The sequence below is a fragment of the Typha angustifolia genome, chromosome 14 (genome assembly GCF_048772165.1).
Source record: "Typha angustifolia cultivar Huaian chromosome 14, ASM4877216v1, whole genome shotgun sequence".
In the NCBI taxonomy this organism is placed as follows: Eukaryota; Viridiplantae; Streptophyta; class Magnoliopsida; order Poales; family Typhaceae; genus Typha; species Typha angustifolia.
Genome location: NC_133252.1, coordinates 11,337,215 through 11,362,738, shown reverse-complemented (window position 1 = coordinate 11,362,738; position 25,524 = coordinate 11,337,215). Strand labels below are relative to the sequence as shown.

Sequence of the window (25,524 nt, the reverse complement as noted above, 5' to 3'; positions counted from 1 at the left end):
GGACGTAGCGATTTCCTGCGGTCGGGAAACTCTTGCAGCAGGTATGTTGGAAAAGTAGATTTCTCTTCTTCCGACCCGGACCGAAAATTGTTATTTTTCCACGTGTCCTCCTATACGACACGTGTGAGCCTTGCGCAATACAACTGAAGGCATATTAAACATTTTCGAAGATTCTTCGATACCGGGAATTCGGCTGCAGTGGAAGTAGCGAGGTGCGATCTTAATTTTATGGACTTTCCTCTCTTTTCTCCTCAATATGCGGCGAAATTTGTATCAAATTTCTACTATATTTAAGGTTCCTTTCGTTCACCAGTTTGATGACTTGAAACTGTTGTTGGTTACCCACAGGAATCACGTTAGGGTTTCTGTTAATCTGTTCTTTAGAAAGCTCTAAGGAAGGCAACAAGTGCGTTTATTTCGCTTGTTTCAGGGACCCTGGAGAATTAATTCTGGAATTCTAGTTAATTAAATTGTCATGTCGTTAACCCTAAAGATCGTTATACCTTGATGTATTAACACCATTACGAAAAGCCAAAAATGATGTTAACAGCTCCACAATATGACCCACATATATTGTTGTCCACCCTATGAGCACTCTCCTTCAATTTTATCTCCAATCTCGATGATGTTACTAGGCATTGATATTCTCAATAACTAAGAGAAGTTGATTATCTCATGCCAAAGTGAGGATGATAATTTCTCAATGGAAGTCTAGTGGATGAGAGTGTTATTCAAGCAAATTCAGGAAAATTAGGGATCTGTTTCTAAGTAGCTGAGCTTTAATTGTTGACATCTTTAGGTTACAGTGACAAGTAAACCAGAATATGCCCTCATAGTAAAAAATCAATGTCTTATTTTTCCATATGTTTAAAGTTTCATCTGAAGTCTAAATCTCAATATTGCACCTTCTTTGAAGAATATGTTGTTTTGAATCAAATGTGTCTTTGTAGTCCAACACCTATTAGGTTATGCTATGTGTTTGTAGGCCACATCTAAAATGTTCTTTTTGACATTGGTATGCTAAGTCGGGCACTCCCACATATATACAGAGATGACTTGTTATTTTTTCAATATAAACCTCAAGTAATATCAAACATATTTTCTGTCAAGTAGTTCCTTTTTCTGATTTATTATAATGAACTTGGATCATTGCATTATCTGTGCAATACTTCTCTTGGCATCTAACAGGCAGTCGCTATTTAAATGGATGAATTAGCTTATAGTCTTTGAATTTGAAGATCAATTACTTAAATTTATAGTTATAAATGCTTAGGTTGTAAATATTGCTTCAATTTGTGCCTATGTGTTCCCTAAGGGATTATCTATATTACAGCACATTCTTATCTGGAAGTTACATTCACTGAAGCATTTTCTGTAACCCCCTAAGCTAAAGAAATAGACTTGGTAGCATACTCACAATAGTAATGACAGACAATTTTCATGGTTACCGATCATACAACACATGAGAAGAGAACTATCTTCCTGTGCTCAATGATGTTGCTCCTTTCTTGATAATCTTGTGAACTAAAAGCACATGTGCCAAGGACAATCAAGTTTGAGAAATGTACCCTTAGCACCTCCCTTATTTCAACTTATAGATCTCCAGTTTAATTCTTGTTGCTTGCCAACCACATTTTTACTTCAATTTTTAATATTTCTTTAGCATAGTCATTTGAATATCAAATAACAAAACATGAGGGAGGCAGGAGGCTGACCATCAGAATGCGCAGTCTAAAGTCTGAAGTGATCTTTCCCTGTTTAACCTATATCCTTTGGGCCTTAATATTTTGTTAAGCAGATAATTCAGACCAAATAATCTGTGTATTTTCTAAGCACCTTTAAGCCTCAACTAATATCATTTGACCTGTCCAACTTTTTGTCTCTTCTTAAGGTTACTTGATCTACTCTAATCTTCCTCACATATTTACTAGTTTATTTCCACGCATTGTCTTTGAAAGCCTTCATGATTTCCATCATAGTTCAAAGCTTTGGTTTCAATCTGGGTCCGACTTGGTTGAAAAACGAAACATTTAGGTTGGTTCTACTTTCTAGTTTCGTTGTATTGGTTTCGAACTTATTTTGATAAAAAATCTCATTTATCTTATTTTTAATGCATCACACAAAATTTAATAACATTTAAGCAATGAGGTTGATATTGAGTCAAGTACAAGTTGGATTCAAGTCAAATCCATCTTTGAATTTAAAACATACTTTAAAGAAATATTGTTACAGTTGTTTTGGTTAGATGCTAGTTTCATAGAAAAGTTTCGGTTTGGATAGGACTGAAAAGCGAAACATGTTTCAGACGAAACTTCAAACCATGGTTTTCATTATATCAAGTGGAGAAACACCCACCTTTTCTCTGCATTTTTGATGTTTGACATTTTCATTTTTGCTTCTAATAATGTTCACGCTATTTGTGGCAATCAATAGGTATATCTGTGTTAATGTTTTCCTAGTTTCAAATTTATTCACTTAAAGAAAGTTTGTTTCAAGGAATGTTGTCAAACATCTGCTGGAAGGTAATTACATGCCAGAATTTATGCTAAGAGGACAATAAATTTCAGGAACGTGAGATCAATTTCATAAGGACTATCCCTTCAGAGGCACACATATCTATCTATGGATGGTACAGTAGCAGCTGGTTTTGGAGGTAAATGTAATTTTGAGTTTAACGATCCTTTTTGTATAACTCTCTTATTTTCATAATTATGGAGTTTGTTAATGTCTTTTAGAATTATGAACCTCATCATGTCATTTGATTTGTTGGTATTTTATGATCTTACACGACCAAACAATGACACCAACAATAACAAGTAACTAAATAACCTTTACTTCCCTATATATGGTCAATTGTGTGGTCTCTTTTACCTCTATTAGCTATCTTTCAAGTCAGGTATTATGTATGTAACCAAGGGTCTCATTTTAAAACAAGATAATTCTTTCTAACTCTTAGTTTTTCTCTATTCCATTTCCATTAGTGCCGTTGGCAGGGTTTATCATGCACAATGTGACTGACCTAAAAATTATGTTTCATCTGTTTTGGTTGATGAATGACTTAATTACCAAAGAGACCTCAGCATTCCTTTTTGTTTTCAGTACTTCAAAACTATTTATATCATCGACTGCCAAGCAAGTGTGACCGGAATTGTTTTTCAAATTTTATAAGGGGAGTCCAAGTCGTTTGAGATCTCTGTGCATTCCATTTGTTTGTTGTGACCGGAATTGTTTTTCAAATTTTATGAGGGGAGTCCAAGTCGTTTGAGATCTCTGTGCATTCCAGTTGTTTGTTGGTACTGTATTCAAATGACGAGTTCTTGAGTCAGAAAAATTCATATACTGGTGGTGAATACTAAAGTTACTTGAAGACTAAAACCCCCTTTCACTTTCACTTTGTCGGGGGAAAAACTGTAGTCAGCTTAATGCTTTATATCAGGGCATGATCTCTGCTGAACTTTGTTCTCAAAGATATAAGAATATTGATCAAGCGCCATTATGGTCTAATGTAGTTTGGGTATCTTCCCTTACATGTAATTGTTTCCGGAAGGGCTTTCCGCTATTTTTAATTTATCACTACAATTTTGTTATGCATTAATTGCTAGAGGATTTCAAATGCTGGACTTGTGTTTTGAAAATATGTTATTGTTGGAGCACACCATTTTCCTGTAAATCTGTGGTTGCCTTTTCTGTTTGACATATGTAATGGACATTCTTCCTTGTGCCTAAATACTTCAGCCAGGTAGCTTGCTGCATTCTTTTTTGGTGATTCTGCTATTGAATTTTATTTCCTTGTAAGATATTTGTGTAGTCTCCACTATATATGGTGATACTCCAAAGTTTCTGAAATAAACTCGCCTTAAATTTCTTTTTCTCTGGCAGATAAGGACGCGAATAATGCTATACAGAAAGCGATGGAAGGAAAGAAGAATGAAACGGAGATCAAAGATCCTCCAAGCCAAGATAGGGACGCCACAAAGAGCACTGGATATCATGACATGGAATCAGTCAACTGGAAGGCCATGAATGAGGCTGCAGATGTGAACATGGAAGCTGCCATTACAACTGATGATGTCCTACGAGCTGGGGGCTTCGGATCCCGAGACGACATCGGCAGCTTACTTCCTGCTGCAATAGATTCAACTGACTTTGAGGCTTCGCTACGCGATGCACGAGATTTTGAGGAAGAACAAGCGGAAACATCCCGGCCAGGCCTTGGTTGGACTAAACACATCGATGAGCAACAGGGGTGAACTTCTTGTTGGTTGTGGATAATGCATCATATGTCCAAATAATAAGGAAGTTATGCCCATGTACCTTTTATTAGTGATGATAACAGATTAACAGTACATATGATATATAGTCATGGATCTATAAACTTTGAGTTTAATTCTTCTCATAAATATTGAGTTTAATATTTATGAATCTTTTTCCCAGAGTATTATATGTCTATGATTTAGATTTATGTTTGATCTAATTCATTAATATATTAGAGAGATCTAATTATTTTGTCTAATCTATAATTATCCTGAAAGCTCATAATCTAAAATATATATATTCTTACACTACCCCCTCATTAGAAGCCTAATCCGACTAGTTATCATAATGCAATAAGATTTTATATATTTTTTGCATTAAGAACACGGTGATACAATACAAGAGCTCTCTATTCTTTTAATTTAAAAAATAATTATCTCTATTCTTTTAATTAAATATATAAGTTTCACTTCTGGAGAGCTCTCTCACCATATCTCTCCTATTTTCCTATACAATTATTTCTTAAATAAAAGCAAATATTTCTCTTTTTCTTAATCTTCTTCTCTCTGCTATTATCTGCGGAGGATCTAAAAGCACCGTGCCACCGGTCGCGAGAGAAAATCTACTCCGAAGATTTGACATCTTCGCTTCTCTTCACGTAGAAAGTAAAAAAAAAAGAGGAGGACTTGCAATAAAACGTCACTCTCTCTCTCCTTTTGGATTTCGTTATTTCTTTCTTTCTTTCTTTCATATTGCTCGCTGATTTTTGGCCATTTAAAACGGCCTCCCTTTCGAAGGCTATACTTCTCTCGCCAATCTCTGTCTCCCATTGCTCCGATTCTTTTCTTGGTTGGTCTTTTTCGCCTCTTGTCAATTTGGCTTTTCGTTTTCTCTTCGTGGTCTTTCGAATTTGGAGGAAAAGTTACGACCTTGGAGGAGAAGAACCGCTGTTGTGGTAGATGGGGGAGTGGACGCAGTGGAGGGGACCGACCAGCTCCTGGAGGCCGCCGCATCCTCCTGGTACGTTTTGACCTTTGTGTGTTGGATTTCTATTCTCTTTGGTGTTCTTATGATGCTTTTGATCCGGGGAATTTCCCCCTTCTTATCGGATTGATCTTTGTGTTTCTTCTATTCTTCTATTTAGGTTGATTGGTGTATGGGGGTGTGAAGTTTTGAGCGTTTAGTTCTATTTACTGTTAGATTTATGAGCTTGGAGTACATCGTTTTAGTTGGATCTGGCACATCTCCTACTGGAGAACAGGAAGTTGTGATGTAGATGTCTGAGATTTCGACAATTGATTAACTTTTATGTACAAGATATAGGTCGTGCAGCTATTTGGTGTGTCTTTGATAATACTCGAGTTTCATTTAGCTCTTTGATAATTATTAGGCTAAAAAGGATCCAAATCACAATTTGCAGGACGTCATCCGTTATGATGCTCTTTTTTTGAATTCTAGGGAACTTCTTTGAATTAAAATGATTTTTCAGTTTGTTAGCCCATTCAATTTCTTATAAGTGTCAAGTAAATATATTCAGTTTTTTGGATGGACATAAAATTGACATTTAGTTGGAGATATCTATATCAACTGAGGTAATGCTTTGCAATACTTGGATTAAGATTATAATGCTGCTTAGTTGGAAGAATTTTCTTTTTTCATTCTAGAATATGTTCATCTTTCTTCTTGTAGTCTTATGATCCTGTGTCAAGCAGAAATCTTCTTGTTGTATATGCTCCATACCAGTTGAGTATTGATTGAGTTGAATTTGGCAAAAGAGGTTCTGTTGAATTTATAACAACCACCCTAAGGCAACATTCTGACACCCTTCATTTGCAAGGACCTTGTAGAAACCAACGACCTGCATTAGCGAGGATATTATAGAGTGCAACCTTCATAACTGCAAATCACTGTGTTTGGTGTTATCATTGCTCCTTGGAACCTGCTGTCACTAGCTCCAAAAAAAAACCTTTACTTGATAGTGCTACTCTTATATTGATCTCGAGCACATATTTATTACTTAAGTATGCAAATGGGTCAAAAGATCTGATCTCATGTGTCGACCCTATGTGGACCACACCTGTCAGATGCATCTTTCTTATTGTTTATAATTGAAAATTTTAGATCGCAGCATAGAATGTTAGATACAGATCCATGTTGTTTAGCATGTTCAAACTGTTTGCGAGTAGCTCAGTGATTAGTCGTTTAGTACTTAGTTAATAGTCACTATACAGAGTACTTGAGTTTATATAAATGACAGCTCATCAAGCTAGTCTATTTGGACCTTCAGTCTAGAATGTTTAGCTCATCAATCTTTAGTTAATAGTCAGTATATAGAATACTTGAAAATGTAAGATTACTGTCTAGAATGTTAGATACAGATCCATGTTGTTTAGCGTGATCAAATTGTTTGCGAATATCTTGGTGATTAGTAGTTTAGTACTTAGTTAATAATCACTATACAGAATACTTGAATTTGTGTAAATGATAGCTCATCAAGCTAGTCTTTGATCTTCAGTCTAGGTTGTTTAGCTCATCAATCTTTAGTTAATAGTCACTACACAGAATACTTGAAAATTTAAGCTCACAGTCTAGAATGTTAGATACAGATTCATGTTGTTTAGCATGATCAAACTGTTTGCGAGTATCTTGGTGATTCGTAGTTTAGTACTTAGTTAATAGTCACTATACAGAATACTTGAATTTATGTACATGATAGCTCATCAAGCTAGCCTACTGGAGGCCTCCCTCTTAGTCTCCTTGAACAGCTTAGAGGCTCTACCAATTTTCCTTCACCAAAACTCACGATTACCTTTGAACTGTGCTACTTGATTATTGTTTTGTCAATCTTAGGATAATTTGGTCGTTCTTTCTATCTACCGTGTATCATCCAATCATATTCTTATCTTGTGCAGAGCAACTCTTTTGCTACCATTCATGTTTTGTCATAGTAGTAAGCACAATTTAAGATCCATTATCCATTAGTAACATCACACAGATTTGGTGGACTTGTGGAACTTTAGTCGTTATGATTGTTCCAAAATGTGCCTCCTCTATTATTTGGCATTAGTAACTGTTGCTGTTTTGCGTTGTTTTTCAGGATCTGCTAATTTGTCAGTTCCTCTATGGGAGAAAAAATTTTGCAGTCATGTTTGTGCTATTCCATGGAAGAAGCTTTGCGAAACTAAGCAATTTATGTGCATGTTCAAGAATGTTCTCGAATGGGATGATTCAGCAGCATTAGATGCTTTTCACAATGCCAAAACCCGATTCTGGGCAGAGTATCATGGTCAACCTTGTGATATTCCTTTACCTGACCCGGATATGTATATTGATAAGGTCAACCCATACGCAATAGTTGATCCTGAGTTGGTGATGGATCTGGAAAGCCCACCACCTATGCCTGCTGATGACAATAATGCTGGCCCTAGCGGCTGGGATTCTTTTGCTTTTACAAATAAACCAATTCCTGCTACTGGATGGGACGACGCAGAAGCGGTTGGAACTTCTAGTCAGCATCAACCAGTAAACTGGGATATATATATTGAAAAACCAATTCAAATCACTGGGTGGGGAGATACTGCTGAGCCCTATTCTTCAAGTTGGGAGGTAAAGGATGACTCTTTTGATGCATGGAATTGCAGTAGTCATGGTTGGGTTGGAGGACCTGCAGAGGATGATCCCTGGGCTGGTGGAAGCAATAATCATTGGGTTCATGGTAGGAGCAGCTGCCGCTCACATGGATATCGGGAGGACAGACATAATGAGTCTAGTAGAAGAAATGGTAGGAAGAGAGATGGAAGAGGTTGCTTAGGCTCAAGAGTTGCAAAACCAAAGTACCAGATGGATGGTTATCAATCAAATAATAATTGGAGAAGTTGCAGAGGAAGAACTAGCACAAATTATCCATATAACAAGACAGCTTATGCTAAACAGCCTCTGGCTATGTAGCAGTTTAAGGCCAATAAAGCATGGAGAAAATCAGCTAAGCAAGATGCCATCTTGGCTTGTGGTTTGTTGCTCAAAAAGTTTGTTGATCAATGATTCCCTATTCACTCAGGAAAAATAGTTTTAATTATTAATCCTTGGTTTTATGATGGATCTGCACCAAGTGACACATCTATGAGACAAAATACATGTTGGACATCCAGACAGCAGTCATAGAAACCAGACAAAGGACCTTCTTAGGATATCAAGTATAACACCTACCATCCTTATATTCAATTTTGTTTAAGGAGACATTTGAGCATTTTATGTATCAAGATATGTTGCTGTGAGATCAATTAGTTGCTTTTACTTTTATATACTTGTGAGAGGCTTTGATGGAAGGTGAAGAGTTCTCTCTTTTATTTATTTATTTATTTTTTTTGTCTATTGCACTAAGATGAATTCTATATATATATAAACTGGAAACTATTTGAGCCGTCTCTATTGAATGGTTCATGGTTAGTTATTGTAACGTATAGTTCATCATTTTCTGGTTGCTTGTTCTAATCATGAAATGCATTAACTAATGGTAAATAACTCATTATTCGTTATGATGAGGTGAGCCTCTTTTCAGCTATTTTATTATTTTAATAATATCAAACTTAGTTGAAGGATAGTTTCCTTCATATCTTGCCATTGCTGCTACCATAACTCTTGGATTCTTCTTTCTTTCTTTTAAGGGAAGCCTTTCCAATAGAGATACTGTTAGTTTTAAAAGTTTATTAGATTTGCTAGAAGTTAAGAACAGGTTTAGTAATATTGGCATTCTTTTCTCACATCTTTTTCATTTTTTTCCATAATCCCGAGAAAATATATTTCTTTGAATAAGTTTGATGTGATATTATATAGCCCCCAATAACATGTTGTACCATTTAACAATAAAAGATTAAGTCTCATTAATTGGGGTCTAATCCCCATTTTCTCTCTCTATCCTTATAAAAAAGAAAGGAGAAAGAACAACAACCCAAGATTAAATCGCTAATCCAAAAAAACAAACAAATTAATTAATTATTTGATCCCTTAAACTTCCTCCTTCGTTAGGCCGGCAAAAGAAAATGTTGCAGATAAAGCAATCCATCCTCCACTCTAAGATACCTCCAACTCAAAATACTCATCAACCCCAACCTCACCTTCTCCACCCTCCTGCTCCTCCTCCCATCTCCGCCGCCAAACTCCATCCCCAACTCGGCTTCGAGCTGCCCTCCGCCCATCGCCGCCGCCGAGCAACACTCCGGGTTCGGCAAAGCCCCCGTAAACCACAACCCATTCCCCTCAACCAGCTTGCCTTTTTCAACACGTTGCATTATGGAAAAAGCTCCCTGGAAACCTTTCATCACCACCGTCCACGCCACTCTGTACTCGTCCGCCGCAGCGACCTCCACGTTGGAGCTCCCCACGTCGACGTCGAACCTAAAAATCGAGTCTTGGGCAAGCGCGAGTTGATCCCCGCTCTTTGCGAAGGAGAGAACCGGAGCTGAGTTGCGGAAGACGTCGACGGCGAAGAGGAGGTCTCGGAGGGCGAGGCGAGGAGTGGGAGGGCGGCGTCTGAGGTGGGCGGAGGAGGAGAGGAGGAGGGAGAAGAAGGAATGGTAGGAGGAAGTGGTGGTGGTGGGGAAGTGGAGGGAGGAAGGGAAGCGAGAGAGGCAGATGGGTTTCCAGATGTCGTCGGAGGAGAAGACTGCATGCCATGGTTTAGAGACGCAGGAGGCGACGGCGAGGGTCTTGGGATCGAGGTGGTGAGCGACGAGGAGGGTTGCTTCCCATGGGAGAGTTGGGTTTGACGGTGATCTCTTTGATGCCATCTCTCTTCTTTTCTTCTCCTATTTGGCTTCTATCTTTTGTTCAATTGCTCCTCTTATATTTTGAACAAAAGAAACTGAAACTTTCAACGTTCGTACGAGTAAATGTCCCCGATTTCACTCTTGGAAATTTTGCATCTCACACCCTACATTATTTGAGGGATCAAAGTTGACCTCCAGATCGATAGCAAAGATGTTCTCCACTTTGACGATGGGTAACATTTATAAATAGTGAAAATATAGGGTTATAGATGCAAATTCGGGTGGAAGTTGTGGGATAGCCACGTGGAAAAGCCTGGAAGCGTGAGCGAAGCATGGGGAAGGAGCGTGGCGAGCTTTGACGCCTCGCTGACCTTCTACGGCTGACGCGTGGCAAGAGCATGGATAAGGGATCGAACATTTTATTTTATTTTTATTTTTATTTTTATTATTATTTTTACTACTACTTTTAGATCGAACATTTTAGGGTTAATTATATTTCACACCTTATAAATTTAGGCGTTCTGGTAATATAATATATTTGTTATAATTGGGCTCTGACCTCCGGTTCTCCCCTTCGAGCAGTGAAGGTTCTTCTTCTCACACCGTTCTCCGGCTGGGCTTCCGACCACTTTTCTCAAAGAAATTTGAACTGTTAACTTGGACAAAAAAAGTCTAACAAGACCGATCTGGCCCAAAGCAAATAATATATATAATTTCTTGTAGTAACCTCACCTTATTTAAGATAATTATACACCAAAATTGAAGCAAAGAGATCCCAATGGAAGAAAAGGAAGAGAGAAAAGGTTGTAAAAGAGGAGTACAGATGCATAAAAATCAATTGGCATGGTCAAAATCATGAACTCTTCAACACTGACAGTGCTTCCCTTGTTGTTGCAGAGATAACAGCATCAGAAGCATTAGGCAAGTAATAGTATTTGCCTGTAAGATAATAGATGATTAGATTTTATGATAGCCATTACTTACAAATATAATAAGAGTTGTGGAGCTGATACCTTGGGCAATTCTTGCAATCTCCTTAGCAAATCCGGTTGATACGAACTTGTTTTCAGTGTCAATGACTAGAAGTGACATCCCTGCCTTGTATATTTTTGCAGCTACATCTAGTATCTCATCCTTCAAAAGAGGGAACTATATGAGTTTCTTGAAGATTAAACTATAGAGTACACAGGTTCTTATAAAGAACATCACTATCAAGAAGAAAGGCAATAAGACAACACCAACAACGATTGCTGATGGTCATATACACTATCATGTTTGACAAGACAATAGGAAAGGCACTGAATGTAAGTAATCATCCAATGATTCAGAGTAAAATAAATGACTATTACTAATTAGATGTCTTCTTCCTCAACAAATAATGGATAGGATCATGATGAAAGTAAAATAAGGCAACTTTTAGAAAAAAAAAAGATAGATCCCGTATGAAGCTTTGCATCTGTGAGATAGTTTAGATACCATCCTGGAGGTTTGACTGCATGAATTAAGGAAAAGCATGTAAATAATCTAGGTAATTAATAGATAGATAAGAATTAACCTTGAGCATGGTCAACCTATAGGAGTAAATTTCCATGTTGGTGGCTATCTTGTCAAACCATATGTTGTAACATCTATTAGTTTAATATTTTGTCTCTCTCCTGGAACAGTTCCAAAATGCCAGAAAAATACAAATTTTATTGTATAACATCTGATCTAGGGGGATTACCATACCTATTGAAGTTTAGGATAGTCATGGTCGAGGAGGATCACTAGGCATGCCAACTTTCTAAGTCCAGTCATTAATATAAACAAGTCAGATAACATGGACGGAAGTTCAAGCCATTCTTGATGTTTTGATCTCTGTTACCATATTCATAGCAGTAATACCTTCAATTCTTGAGAAGAAGGTTTAGGTGCATCTGCAGTAGCAGCTTCAGGATCAGTAGATCTTTTTAATGATATGTTGGCCCTTCCATCCGTAATTGCGACAATCATAATGCGTCCAACATCCCCACTCTTTTCAGCGTTTAACCCAACTCTAACAGCCTTATATAGGGAAAGCAGAGTTATCCAAAATGGCAACATGAATCAAGTACTAGAATATAAGAGCTGATGCCTAATTTATTACCATACTAAGACCATGAGCTAAGGGAGAACCGCCACCACATGGTAGTCTCTCAAGACGTTTTCGGGCCATTGCTATCGATCTTGATGGAGGCAGTAGAACTTCTGCACAATCTCCACGGAAAGGAATGATTGAGACCTGATTATAATGAAGTCAAAGATAAATTAGGAAAGGAGGGCAATGCTAGATATTATTCATGATTAAAGCAGTGATACAGTAGTAGAAACTAAAAAAAAAATCATTTCACGCCCTGCATTAATTGACTTATAACAAGCAGTGTATACCAAAATGACAATAACTTTTACCTGATCTCTACTAGTATAGCTCTCTGCTAGTAATTGTAATGCTGCACCTTTTGCATTCTGCATACGGTTTAGTGCCATGCTCCCACTAGCATCTACCACAAAGATTACCTGCCAAAGAATACAAATAGATAAACAATGCTCATCTAGGAACAACAGGACCGTAATGCAACAGCTAGATGCCCTTGATTGATTTCAAATGATGTTTATTCTGAAAAGACTCTTCATTAAATTCAATGACCAGTTGCTCCAAGTGAATAGGCTTCCATATCTTACAATATTATATGTTCTGGCCATGATAAAAGAGAATCAAGAGCTTGGACTTTTGTTTTTTCTTATTTGAATGAATGTAATAAGTGGAACAAGAACAGAGGGAAAAGACAAAATCATACCAGGGCACCTGCTTTTCGAGCCATTCGTTTTGCTCTCATATCTGTTTTTTCCACAAAAACCTTTCTTGTCTTATAAATATCTTTCTCCCGTCGCAGCTTTTGGTATGGTGCAGCTGCTCTGAGTGTGGCATCAACAGCTAACCTCTTTACAGGGCCCTGCATTAGAATTTATAATTTTGCTTTACAATAATATTTTGTTATTATGCCATTAAAGATATAAAACACAAAGTAATGATCTAGAAAGTGATTATGACCAACTAGTACAAATGAGAAAAGCAAACATATAGATCAAAGAAGTTGAACTCAAAATTCATTTAAGTTCCATAGCACAAAGTAATGATCTAGTTAAATAAATGGGAAAACCTTGGGAAGCATAGGCTTAATATATCGCCCCCTATCTTCTGAAAATATAACATTCTTAGCTCGGCCAGCTTTTCCCCGCCGTCTTTGTGCTTGCTGTGCAAAGAACAGGAGCTTCTCATCTACTAGACCACCTTCAGCATCAAAGATAAACTCTTCAGGTATTTGCGGCTCTTGCTGTTCATTCTCTTGCTCATTGTCCTCCTATTCATTCATGTAAACATTTTAATCTATCTCTAAAAAAAACCTCCAACAATTTATTATTTTTAAAAGCACAGAAACACAACAAGAATCAGATATTCATGATACCTTCTATCAAAGAAATCAAAGTACACTAATACAGAATTAAGGATGGGCTAGATGGCAAAGAAACTGAAACACACCTCTTGATCTTCATCCTCATTTTGATCCTCGGCAGAGTCCTGACTCTGTGGAGGAGGTGGTGGAGGCGGAGGTGGCTGATTTTGTTGTTCTTGTGGGTTCTCATTGAAGCTCGAGCGAGGCAGAATAACTAGCTCTACCTGCAACAAGAAAAGGCATAGTATTTCAAGCACATTCACTGATAAACTTCATGAAAGTATAGATTATGAACTGATGATTTCATATATATAGATCAGAAATTAATCAAAATGGAATCCTTTCTTATAGAATCAAATAAGCTCTAAAAATGCATTTGATGAGTTACATCATGTTATGGTGAGTCAAGCTTTTCCCTGGTGCAGAAGAAAGTGATAAATGAGGAATGCATCAAATTTATGAGATAGTCACAACTGTGCTGATCATTCAAGTAACAAAACAGATAATGCACTAACATCCTAATACAAACTTTCTTTTATTTCTTTATCTTGTCCAAGTGCCACTTTATCTGTACATCTTGTCTTATACTGGTATGCACAATATAAGGTACATCAGAAGAAAATGTCTAACATGTTCTATCAACAATAGTCCAGAATAACAGATGCATATACTCTGCCAGTATATTACTGGAAATGGATAACAAACCAAATCATACGCGTAACAACATAACTTTAGTAATAGATGCCAAAGAGAAGTCAAACTTACGAAAGGCCAAAAGCTGAATCCAAAATTAAATAGTTATGTCTTGAATAAGCATTTCCTAGAAGTTTAAGCATTCTCGGGGTTACTAGAGATACTTAACAGCCTTTTTAAGGTCATCCACATAAACTTTTTCGCGTCCTTCCAAAGCAGCTACACATTTTGCCACTCGAGCAGCATATAGCTCAGCTCTGTGTCCCTGCAGATGAGTGTCAGTCATTATCTACCGGTAAGCTGCATCGCAACATGTACAACTGAGAATAGTTTCACATATTTCATTATTTACTGTGTGCTACTATACTTAAATGAAGAATAGTGAATATCTTGGAAGTCAAGGCATAAGAATGTTAACTTATTAATAAGTTACTATTGATTATTGATTAAACTTTATTACTAGTAGTCTACTACTAGTAGATATAATGCTAAAGAATAAAAATCAAGTAAAAGCAAAGTAGGACCTGCATTTAGCAACTTATTAGGTATTTAAGCAGAAAACAATCTTATACTTGTACACATTACAATGAGCTATATATCATGAGTCTCTTATGATCTAATGCAAATAAAACATGCAAAACACTTAGAAAGAGCTTGACACAAGTTGATACCCAAAACAAGCAAGAGCAGCACAATGACACCATTAGCCATATGTAGTTAATGCCAAGATGCTTCAACTATAACTTTATATGTAGTCAGACTATTCTTCTTGTGCTAACTATCTTAATCAAATTTTGTTCAAGTCAGCTACAATGGCCACCAAACTTTTCAACTGCTTTGAGAAAGATTTATTCAACTATAATTGAAATAAATTCTTTAATCTGGAGGCATCATTGGAGATTTTCAGAACCATGACTATCTTGCATATGTATAAGCAAGCTCAATGAACTGTGAAGCGTCCATATATTCCAAACAGTTAGCTTCTACAAATAACTATCAAGTATTAACAACTATGAAATAACCCACTTACTAACAAAAAGTAAGTGACCTCATATAAGTGAACTGGCAATAAGACATCAAGTACCTAATCTGTATAGAATAATATTTAAAATTTTGATGTAACAATAAAAGACAAGCATATAATATTTGGAGGATGCAAATTTAACAAAGTGTCAAGAGCTAAATTTTATGAACCTGACAACCACCTCGTAGTGCTTCCATAACCAGATATTTAAGCTGCTCTCTAGATATGGTTACATCCTTCAGATACTCCCTTGCTAAAATGATCTGTAGTACAAGAGACAAAAGAGATAATAATTTTGATCTTCAGAACCCCAGTAATTTTCAGCCTGCTAAACAACGCCAAAAAAAATGCGGCATTTTAATTCCATTAAATGCTGATAAAGAAATTACACAACAGTTGAACTATAATGGTTTGCCATGGATAAGCATATTCCATGGTTTACATTGGAGAAGTAAACATCATCAAAGCAGCTGTTGGCCGCGGAACTTGAATCTTGTTTGACTTAGTATTTCAACTTGTGATCTGTGTTCCTGAAAGACCTCATAGCATTTATAGCAGCAGTGCAGTATGCACACTAATGCACTAACTTGAATGATTTTAATTCTACAAATATTTGCAATAAGCACCAACAAAATCAGAAAAAAAAAGGCACAAAACTGCATATAATAGGTGCCTATTATTAATGAAACTGCTAGTCGCTATCAACAAGCTTGAAAATATAACATCCTACACGGCATATTGCATGAAATTTACATTATTGAGACGCAATTCCTATTATCGTTCCTCCTTACTGCCTTGCCATACAAACACATCGTGGATTATTGCACTTACCAGATAGTATGTTATTTGACAGTAACAGTAGAAGTTTTTACTTTTTGATAGCCTCTAGTAAATAGTACAGCAAGCTATAGAAATTGTACCTGAGTTTTTACGAACTCAGTCTCTTCCTCCACCATTTTGAAAACATCCCTGCTAGACTCCTGAAATTGCGTTGCAATACCAACAGCTGCAACCCGGTCATCAAAACTCATAGGAATATCTGCACTGCAGAATCAATGGCCACTACCTTAATTTATGATTTTAAATCGAACTATATCTGTGCAAGGGAGAAATTGATTTATTTGATAACAACTTTTAAATCTTTAAGATACCAAGAATTTACCTAGTAAAATTTCAGTCAAAAGTTCAGAAAACAAAATTTTCATTTATCATCTTTATACCTCAAATTAATTGCAACACGATCAAGTAAGTGTTCACGTACGGATCCTTCCTCTGGATTGTAGGTAGCAATCAGAAGTGGCTTGCATGGATGGCGAAAGCTAATTCCTTCTCTTTCCACAGTATTAACTCCTTCAGTAAGAACATTTAAAAGCAGATTGCTTATGCCCTCATCTAAAAGGTTTATCTCATCAACATATAGGACACCTCTATGGGCTTCAGCAAGTAGTCCTGGTTGAAAAACTGTTGTTCCTGATTTAACAGATTCCTCTACATCAACAGATCCGATAAGCCTATCTTCTGTAACACCAAGTGGAATCTGTGATATAGATAAAAGTTGGAATCATTAAGATGCTAATGATGACACAAATGTATCATTAGTCTTATGCCACTTTAATAAATGATACCTGCACAAAAGGTGTCCTAACAATCTCAGTCTTGATGTTACCAGTACTATCGTATTGAAGTCGATCAACTAGTCCATTTTCCCATCTAGAAAAAACAACAAATTAGACAAACTAAAATGTGCCATGCATTAAAAGTAAAATGATAACAGGTGGCCGCAACAAACAAAACTGCTGGCATGGAGTCATGGTTGGAGAGAGATGTAACAAGAAGTCATTTGGGATTTCCATCTTAATATTCTGATATACAGGTTCCTGTTCCGAATGAAATTTTATGACTATTAGAAATAGAGGAACAATTATAGCAACTAGTCTTTCTGAACTTTGGTGTTAATATTCTACTCTAAAGATTTCTTCTCAGAACACGAATGGTGATACTATAATGAATCCTATTTAATCTGTCAAGTGATAATAGTATCTCATGTTCTTTTAATTGTAATACCAGGCTTGCTTGAAACAGCGACCTATTGTCAAACAAATTATGGATATCAAACAGAACAGCCTAGGAACTGCAGGATTTGATGCTATTTGGTTAGGAAAAAAAAACTAACATTTATGTTATTTACTCTATTACAATTATCAAGTCTTTTAATCTGCATATAAGTAACAGCAATACTGAGAAAGAAAATTTCAGCTTCTGAAGGTATCAAGTGAATCATGATTACCATCATACATATATAATAAAGAGATTGTTAAAACAAGTTTCATAACGGATCTTTTAACCCACTTATAATTGACAGATGTCTTACCATGTAAGTTATGTCACGTTTTACATGATAAAAGCACTTAGAGATTTGAAAACAGCAATATACAAATTTTAAAGGGAAAAATGTAACAATTCAATTTACCTATTCATAGTAGGAGAAGTAAAATATATTTCTACCTGTTCAATACAGTAAAAACAGAAAGCCTCTTGCACAGTTTAACTCTGTTTTTAAGTTCTTAAAAAAAAAATTAATTAGCTAAGACGTGATGCAAGTTAGATAAAGTATTTGATGACATTACTCTTCTGGACAACTGGGATCTGCATTTGCAATTGAACCTACAACTACTTCAATGGGCGGAAGCATTGCGTGCAATCCACGTGCCATTATTGTCTTGGCTGTCCCTCGCTTCCCTGAGATAGCAATTCCCCCAATTTCGCGATCAATAGCCCCAAGCAGTAAAGCAGTTTTGATGGCATCCTGGGCCAAGTGGAATTATGCACAGATGGTTAAAATTCAAGGGATAAAATCACCATGATACAGCACTGCAGAAAAAGACCTCTAGAAAACAACATAATATGCAACTGGAAGTCACATAAATTTCGTTTTCCACAAAAATTGCTGACTTAAATTGGAGAATATTACACTGAAGACCTAGCTTACATAAGACGGCGGCCACACATTCATCATCTCTCTTACAATGTTTCCAGGCACCAACTTTTACAGTATTGAAATAATTGTTATACACAAGACTACAAAGCAAGCTCCAATTATAAACAACAGTATTGCTTCTAACCAAATAAAAGAACATTACAAAGACTTGCAACACGAAAATGCCACAACCCCGCAAATAGCATCCTAAAAAGTTCAAACCCAACTAAAGAAGATGATCCGAGATATCCAACGAAACAAAAAGATTCTAGCTTTGAGCCATTTCTGACCTGCCCAACAACAGCAGCTAAGGGAAAATACTGCCTCCCATACTGCGGCGTTTCGAAAGACCTCTCTCCAGTTGTGGAAACGGCGCCATTGCTGACCTCTGTCGTTGTGGCCTGGGCGACTATCGAGCGGGGAAGAAGAGGTCGTCGCGACGTTCTATCACAGAGGCAGATACTCTTCGTCAAGGGAGGAGGGGAAAGATAGCACGGTCTGGTAGGAGAGACGAAGATGGACTGGAAGGAGGTGAGAGAGGGGGAAGCCATGGGAGCTCTCCCACTAGAAAGTGGAGAAGAAAGAGCGAGAAGCGAATGGAATTGGGCTATATTTTCTCCTATCTTATCTTTGGTTCGTTGTTTGGACCCCACTTTTGCACACCCAAACCCGAACCCGAATGAACCCGCTTTAGATTTAACTGGATCCGCTTTATTTATTTTTCTTTTTTCTTTTTTCTAATTACTTAAAGCCTTATAAGATAAAATAAGCTTGACAAATTTCTAGCAGTCTCTTTCATTAAGATTTCAAGCAATTAGAAACCTTAGTTAATTTAGGATAAGGGAATAGCTGCTAGATATTATTATCTCCTTTAAACTACTATTTCTATTTTTCAAATGGAAATCTTCCACCCTTTTTTTTTTCAGATTAACAAAATTTCATGATCCTCGAATTAAACGAGGAAAAAAAATTGGATTCCAATCTCTATAAATTTGACAATCCATGAGGCTTTTCAAGAGACTTCCTCCTTGATACATCATTTGAAATATATATATATATATATATAGTTTTATTACATCACATGTAAAATAATTCCCCTTTGGAATTCCATGAGCTACAACAAAAGTTTAAATTTTACATTCAAGATTTCCCTTTTGGAATAAGGGATAGTAATAAACTAGCTTCCTCCCTTGATTATGTGAAATCTATCGCGTACTTCTCTTGAACTTGAATTCACAAACTGAAAGTTACAAAAAAACAAAAAAAGGTATATGATGAACAACTTCATTTTGGCTGTAATGGTGATATAATAAATATATCTACTAAAACCAACTAAAGTAGTTCCTACCTCTACTGATAGATCTGTTCTAGTACTGTGTCCTCTAATATAACCAAATTCAGATATCCTTGTTAAGCTCCAACTAGCAACCTGCATCAGAGAAGAAGAAGACCATGTGGTTGTATGAAGGATTAATTTATGTTTATGAAATAATCAAGTAACAAAAACTAGAAGAATTCGCTAGGGAAATTCCATAAACCAACTACAGAATTCTATGTGCTCATGTTTGTACTCGATTTATCTATCTTTAAATCAATAATAACATAAACTTCTTATGCCTCTTATGAGTGGCGCAATAGATCTGTAACAACGATATTAAGGTAGAATCTACTCACCTTGTCTGGAAACTTGTCTAGCGTAAATCCAGCCATTCCTACAATGACGTGAACTGGCGCCGTATAATTGTTGTTATTGTAAGTGTCCACTCCACCATCATCCTTTCTAGGTATTCCTAGGCATTCTTTTCGGTAGACTGCACAAGTTCTCTCGTAATTATGCACATGGCCAAAGAGAACAAGATCCACCTGAATATTAGGAAATTATAGATTGATTAATTTCGAAGTCCAAAACGGCCGAGAAAAAGGGGAACCATGAAAGCATGAGGACTTGTAATCAACAAGTAGTCACTGCATTTAGCCTAAGAGGAATTAACTTCCATGCAATGCAGTCAAGAAGATGATTCTGAGCTCTATCCGGATGACAATTGTAAGAACAATCTACAGTCCAATCAGTGTTATAGTTATCAAATAAGAAAGTGAAGTGAATATTAATCATCTAGTTTTACTTTTTGAAAGCCAAGAAAAATGTGAATTTTTACTTACCACCATTATCATTACTCAAGTTACAAGAGGTGTATAAGCCAACAATTAGCACTTTACCCATTCTGAAAAGTTAAAGAGTACTTACAAGAAAAGGATAGAAAATCTATAGAATTTCTAGGCATAATAAGTGTTGTTCTAGTAGCAAAATTTAGGATTTAAATTAGAAGGTACTTATAATCTTTATAATTTATAGAAAACTTCATTACAGATAGGAAAAATAATTGCAATGTATACTTGTACAGATCTTGGGGACTATACTAACGCAACGTAACATAACTTTAAACTAGTCAATGCACATGTATCGGCGATGAATGAGACGAGACCAGTAACAGAGAAGAATTTGAGTAAAACTAAGCTTGTCAACATAAAAATACCTTAGGCTCGGAAAGACTTGTGTAACTATCAAGAAAAATCTGTAATCACAATCTGATTTAGATAATCAAACAACTACTAGGAAACCATATTAAGATACTTGTTCCTTTGTTAGACAGCCGATTGAATGTTGAAGAAACTACCTTATAATTCATCAGAAGTGGCTCAACAGATTTAAGAAAGTCAGGATCCACACTGGGAAGTATACCAATATTAGATGAATACATAGGTCTATGCCTGTCACCATGAAGACAAGTTAGGAGGTTGCTGCCAGATCATATGGAAGACTAAATAACATGAAAAACGTGATGACACTGATGTACAAAAGCTTCCAATTCAGAAATAGGTTTTCACTTGTTAGGTAAGACATAAAGAAGAAGAACCAATGATTAGAAAACTTGTATCTCATAGAGACAACAATATAGAACTACTCATATGCGGATATAGTTTATAAAAGCTCAAGCAATAAAAACAAGAGACAAAGCAACATTCTCGAGCAATAATCAGATTAGAGGTTTTGTTCAACTATCTATGAACATAAAATCCTTATAAAATAAAAATGTTAGTTAAAGTTGACTTACCCTGCAAAGATTATCCAAGGTGTCCTGGTTCGATCGACAGATGCCAAGTCACCTTTAATCCACTCATACTTTCAAGTTTTTATGAATATCACTAACTGTCAATAGGATATACTACACAGAAATTGAGGAACATTAAAGAGAACGACAACAAGCAAACCTGCTCGGAATTCTCACTCCAGTCATGCTCGGTGGAAATCACAGCGAAATGAACACTTGCCTGTTCAATTGAGTACCATGGTTTATCCTTATGGTCTGTTGGCATTTGAAAGTAGTTCTCATACACAGCTCCACACTCTCCCCCAGAGTCTGGTGTATTATATACTGATCCTGAGTCTGGGTAGTCTCTGTAATTCAAATTCATATCTTAGTTTTTGCTTTTGTTGTTTTTTTCTGTCAGCGATCTTATTATCCTTCTATTTTGACCTTGTGTAGAATATACTGAAAGCCAGAGCAGGAAATGGTATAGGATAACATATGAAAACTTAACGTCGTATCAAACTGTTCAGATCTATAATAAAATAAAATTTTATTGTATCTCTTTCGCACCTTATTCTTTCTAGCTTAGCACTGGATTATGTTTTATCTTACCTCTCATGATTACCTATAGCTGTCATGTAGGTTACATGGGATGCAATTGGAGTGATCAGACTTAGAAAATAATCCCATTCAACCAAGAATCCTGTGGCATAACTTATGTCTCCAATATGAAAAACCGAGTCAACATCACCAGCTGCAACTTCATCTGTTATAGCCCTGACCACGGAGAGAGAACCAGGCTGCATTTGGCAAACCATGAAAGTAAACAAAACCTTCAAATAGTTTCCACAACTTTTCATGATAAAGGTTGAAATAGTATGAACTAGAAAGTGCATAACTCACAAAATGCAGGTGAGAATTAATTAGTAAATACCAAATAACACAAAAAATTCTTCTTTCAAGATATGTAACTTCACCTGTAAATTGTTTACATGAATATTTAAATCGTTTTCCAATGGCATGAAATACATGAAATGCTTCCACGTAGATGCTTTCTGACTCAAAATCATCAAATAATAAACTCCTATATTATATTTCTCACATAAGGGTAACATTTTGGATTCAATAGGACACCCTAAACTAAAATAAGTTGGAGAGATAATGGAATGATGAAAATGATGAAACAAAAACAAAAGGTGATTCCTAATGTTAGATATAAATATATAATAAACAAACCATAGTTTATTTTAACAGTAATTTACACCAACAGTTAAGCACGCCTGTGAATCAGGCCAAATATTTAGAGCTTGCATCTGACTATATGTTTCCAGCCATATGTACGACAGAATGAATCTTCACTAGTATACTGTAGCATTAAGAAGCTTATTCTGCATAGTTTAAAACTCCAAGTACAACTATATAAAGACATCTATAGTGGCATTGTCATAAATAACTCAAACATTATAGTTTTATGGCAAGTCATCGTAGTTACAACTAACTACCTGAATGTAGTGTTCAACAGACAAATCGAAAGGGGCCTTCCCCATGTCACCATAAGCAAGAAAAAATAGCTCGTCTGACCCCCCAGCAGGTGGAGTTCTGAAATTCGTTTGGGGACTCCAGCCAACAGAATCACTGCTTCAAAATAAAATGTATTGTTTAATTAAAAAGAAAACATATACAACATCTTTAGCAGAACCAGAAAATAGCCTATGAAGCAATGAACAATGAGAAATCATCAAAAGTAAATAAAATAAAAGGCTATCTTGTATTACATCAATGCCTAAGAAAAAAGCTAGGGAGATCACTGTTATAACATGCTCTTGTTAGTGAAGATAAAATGAAATCCGACATCATCTACAAACTATGTAATTGACATGATCACTAAGTGAATTTGTTGTGCCTCTCTGTAATCTCTACTTGAATACACAACAGAACTCCTTGATAACTATCTCCACCATTATGCCATTATGCCACATGTGAAGTAAAGTGAAGTAAATGGTTGGCGAACAGTGATAACCACTAATTCCCACCCCCCGCTAAAACTAAAACTGCAATACTTACCTTGGATGATGTCAAATACATGAGAAATTCTAGAAGTTCTCTCTTGTAAAATAATTTCAAACGTTGCATTTTAAGGTTACTCTACAGAGACAGGAGAGAGATTAGATTGCCTTCCGTAGCTATAATAGTAGGATAGAGAAGGTTGGAGCCCTGTCATTACAGCGGAATGGATATAGCCAGGGTCATGCCATCCGAAATCCTTAGCTGCACTTGGTACTTTGCCCCCTAGAAAGATCAACGAAAAGCAAGAAACAAATCCGAACAAGAGTAGTAAGTTACTAGAAAACATTCACAAATTCCATCAGAAAGTAACCTAAAATGTTTCACAAATGAATGATCTATTAAAAAACTCGTAAGCTTTCAACAATCAAACCAAACACAAGTTTGAATGTTTAGAACGAACTCACCGCACATATCATCTCGCGTAAACGTCGCAACCTCCGAAGGAACCAGAAATTTATTCCCGTACCTGACTTTCTGTGGGTTCTTATCCCCACTCACCCATGTCACCCTCATCTGAGAGAAAAAGAAATAAATAAATAAACATTGAAAAAAAAGAGGCACGGTTGTAATCATAAAAATTCGCTCAAATTTGGAATATTTACCGACGTCGCAGTGGAGTCGACGCTGGAGAGATGGGCATACAAAGGCGTGGAAGGATTGGAAAAGGCAACGGGGTTCGACCTTCTTAGTAAGCAAGGTGCGTCGAAACCCCCGGTGAAGAAGATGAATTCGATATCAGTCCTGATGTTAACAACGTGGAATTCAACGGAGCCACTGCAAGTGCGCAGTAAACACTCGTCCTCTACTTTTTCGTGGCATTCTTCGTTCTTGCAGCTCAAGTAGGATGCGTCGTTGCTTAGGAATTGTGCCTGCAGAGACTTAGGACTTGTTTATAATTTATCTTTTATCTTTTCTAGACCCTCGATGTTTTGATATTCTCCAAATAGTATCTTCTCTGATTTAGTGATCATGGGTCGACTAAGTATATAAATATAATGCAGGGAGTGAAATGTTAAACAGTCGGTACTTATTAGTAAATTACAAAGAAGAGAAATTATTTAGAAACACAATATTTCTTGCCTTTATTGTTGTTTACATTTTATTATACCCTTGTACTTTCCTTTCTAATACCTCAATAACGGACGATAAATAAATATTTAATCAGCTAAATCACCAATATGTAGGCATTCTAAGCCCAAGTGACACTTAAAACAAAATTAATCACAAACCATACCCTAATTAAGTGTTTAATCTCAGCCACAAATTGGTCTCTAGTGGAACTTGGCCTCCACAATTCCAGCAGTTATTACTGGCCATTAACCGGAGCAAAAAAGTTTCAAAAGATTAATTCAGAAATTAGAGTTTAAGCTATGTTGGATTAAAATTATAGAGATCTGGAATTCACCTTCACAGGGTAATGGCAAAGGAGAGGAAGACTGCTAAGATCTCCAGTTCCCTTATAAAGCAATGAATTCAGTGGACAATCCGAAACACTGTTACATTCGATGTAGTCTAAGTTAGTAAAAAACTATATATATATATATATATATATCCAACTTTAAGACTAACATTAAAGAGAAAAATGTTAGTAAAACTTGCAATAATTACTCTGAATTAGAAGGCGAGATCATGGCAATCCAATCCGATTCATCTGGAATCAAGACGCCACTGACAGTCACTGTAACATCTTCTTCATCCGATAACGAGGAGTTGGGGTTGATGGTAATTGCAAGGTATGGATTTGGATCATGGCAGTCCATTAAGATCCTCCTATTTATAACTCTAAATTCCGATATTCCCATATAATCTTGTAATTCCTCCACCGAGGAACCGATAAACTGAGGAGAAGAAGAAGAAGAAGGAGGAGATATAAATATCAAACAGAAGATTACGAGAAATAACCATTGAAGCGTGGAACTCCCCATGAAGAAGAAGAGATGTTTGTCGTAGTGGATTTTACTTCGGTCCTCTTCCTCTCTTATATACATATACATGTAGACGTACGTGTCGTTAATCTGGAGGAAAGGGACCAGCTAAGGGACGTATATGAATAACTACTCGATATGAAAGAGGTACAATAAGTCGAATATGGCTGCAGTTAGATTATTAGAATGATATTTACCTCAATGGATTAATGATATAGTTCTCTCCGTTTGGAAACTTTGAGGACGATTTCCATAGA

At 36.4% G+C, this 25,524-nt stretch overlaps 5 protein-coding genes across 7 annotated transcripts; 2 read left to right on the top strand and 3 right to left on the bottom strand.

Moving 5' to 3' along the window:
- Positions 1–115: 115 nt before the first annotated feature.
- On the top strand, positions 116–4,435 carry LOC140775896 (uncharacterized). 3 transcript variants are annotated; one of them, XM_073119384.1, is made up of 3 exons: positions 116–212; positions 2,568–2,653; positions 3,880–4,435. In XM_073119384.1, exons 2-3 carry the CDS (start codon positions 2,623–2,625, stop codon positions 4,248–4,250), a joined length of 402 nt encoding a protein of 133 aa, XP_072975485.1. In that variant the 5' UTR covers positions 116–212; positions 2,568–2,622; the 3' UTR covers positions 4,251–4,435. The 3 variants fall into 3 exon arrangements, with proteins under 3 accessions (XP_072975485.1, XP_072975486.1, XP_072975487.1); XM_073119385.1 differs by lacking the exon at positions 116–212 and adding an exon at positions 272–295; XM_073119386.1 differs by lacking the exon at positions 116–212 and having other exon boundaries at positions 2,545–2,653.
- Positions 4,436–4,820: 385 nt separating this feature from the next.
- Positions 4,821–8,680, top strand: LOC140775964 (uncharacterized). The gene is made up of 2 exons (XM_073119474.1): positions 4,821–5,274; positions 7,352–8,680. The coding sequence occupies exons 1-2, from the start codon at positions 5,214–5,216 to the stop codon at positions 8,200–8,202; spliced, it is 912 nt and encodes a 303-aa protein (XP_072975575.1). The 5' UTR covers positions 4,821–5,213; the 3' UTR covers positions 8,203–8,680.
- Positions 8,681–9,090: 410 nt separating this feature from the next.
- Positions 9,091–10,152, bottom strand: LOC140776375 (probable F-box protein At5g04010). Its single transcript, XM_073120054.1, has one exon. It carries the CDS (start codon positions 10,038–10,040, stop codon positions 9,276–9,278), a length of 765 nt encoding a protein of 254 aa, XP_072976155.1. The 5' UTR covers positions 10,041–10,152; the 3' UTR covers positions 9,091–9,275.
- Positions 10,153–10,706: 554 nt separating this feature from the next.
- LOC140775987 (magnesium-chelatase subunit ChlD, chloroplastic) lies at positions 10,707–18,767 on the bottom strand. Its single transcript, XM_073119509.1, has 15 exons — positions 18,477–18,767; positions 17,837–18,015; positions 16,835–16,919; positions 16,430–16,746; positions 16,130–16,253; positions 15,380–15,472; positions 14,355–14,450; positions 13,579–13,716; positions 13,199–13,399; positions 12,836–12,991; positions 12,447–12,554; positions 12,145–12,279; positions 11,904–12,062; positions 11,033–11,153; positions 10,707–10,958 (listed from the first exon to the last, which is right to left on the bottom strand). The coding sequence occupies exons 1-15, from the start codon at positions 18,735–18,737 to the stop codon at positions 10,873–10,875; spliced, it is 2,259 nt and encodes a 752-aa protein (XP_072975610.1). The 5' UTR covers positions 18,738–18,767; the 3' UTR covers positions 10,707–10,872.
- Positions 18,768–19,286: 519 nt separating this feature from the next.
- LOC140775731 (probable inactive purple acid phosphatase 27) lies at positions 19,287–25,102 on the bottom strand. The gene is made up of 13 exons (XM_073119139.1): positions 24,951–25,102; positions 24,748–24,835; positions 23,945–24,211; positions 23,747–23,855; positions 23,450–23,564; positions 22,778–22,910; positions 21,888–22,075; positions 21,457–21,643; positions 21,300–21,367; positions 20,862–20,955; positions 19,861–20,049; positions 19,535–19,615; positions 19,287–19,426 (listed from the first exon to the last, which is right to left on the bottom strand). Exons 1-13 carry the CDS (start codon positions 25,100–25,102, stop codon positions 19,364–19,366), a joined length of 1,734 nt encoding a protein of 577 aa, XP_072975240.1. The 3' UTR covers positions 19,287–19,363.
- Between the last annotated feature and the right edge of the window lie 422 nt (positions 25,103–25,524).

What these genes read in the sequence shown, in the direction of transcription:
- LOC140775896 (XM_073119384.1), top strand. Translation starts at nt 2,623, where the DNA reads ATGGATGGTACAGTAGCAGCTGGTTTTGGAG. An exon ending in AGTAGCAGCTGGTTTTGGAG is followed by an intron (nt 2,654 to 3,879) that starts GTAAATGTAATT and finishes TTTCTCTGGCAG; the next exon opens with ATAAGGACGCGAATAATGCT.
- LOC140775964 (XM_073119474.1), top strand. Translation starts at nt 5,214, where the DNA reads ATGGGGGAGTGGACGCAGTGGAGGGGACCGACCAGCTCCTGGAGGCCG. An exon ending in GAGGCCGCCGCATCCTCCTG is followed by an intron (nt 5,275 to 7,351) that starts GTACGTTTTGAC and finishes GTTGTTTTTCAG; the next exon opens with GATCTGCTAATTTGTCAGTT.
- LOC140776375 (XM_073120054.1), bottom strand. Translation starts at nt 10,040, where the DNA reads ATGGCATCAAAGAGATCACCGTCAAACCCAACTCTCCCATGGGAAGCA.
- LOC140775987 (XM_073119509.1), bottom strand. Translation starts at nt 18,737, where the DNA reads ATGGCTTCCCCCTCTCTCACCTCCTTCCAGTCCATCTTCGTCTCTCCT. An exon ending in TTAGGACACCTTTTGTGCAG is followed by an intron (nt 16,747 to 16,834) that starts GTATCATTTATT and finishes TCTATATCACAG; the next exon opens with ATTCCACTTGGTGTTACAGA. An exon ending in ATGAGGATGAAGATCAAGAG is followed by an intron (nt 13,400 to 13,578) that starts GTGTGTTTCAGT and finishes ATGAATGAATAG; the next exon opens with GAGGACAATGAGCAAGAGAA.
- LOC140775731 (XM_073119139.1), bottom strand. Translation starts at nt 25,102, where the DNA reads ATGGACTGCCATGATCCAAATCCATACCTTGCAATTACCATCAACCCC. An exon ending in TACGCGAGATGATATGTGCG is followed by an intron (nt 23,565 to 23,746) that starts GTGAGTTCGTTC and finishes TGATCTTTCTAG; the next exon opens with GGGGCAAAGTACCAAGTGCA. An exon ending in CCTTGGATAATCTTTGCAGG is followed by an intron (nt 20,956 to 21,299) that starts GTAAGTCAACTT and finishes TCATGGTGACAG; the next exon opens with GCATAGACCTATGTATTCAT.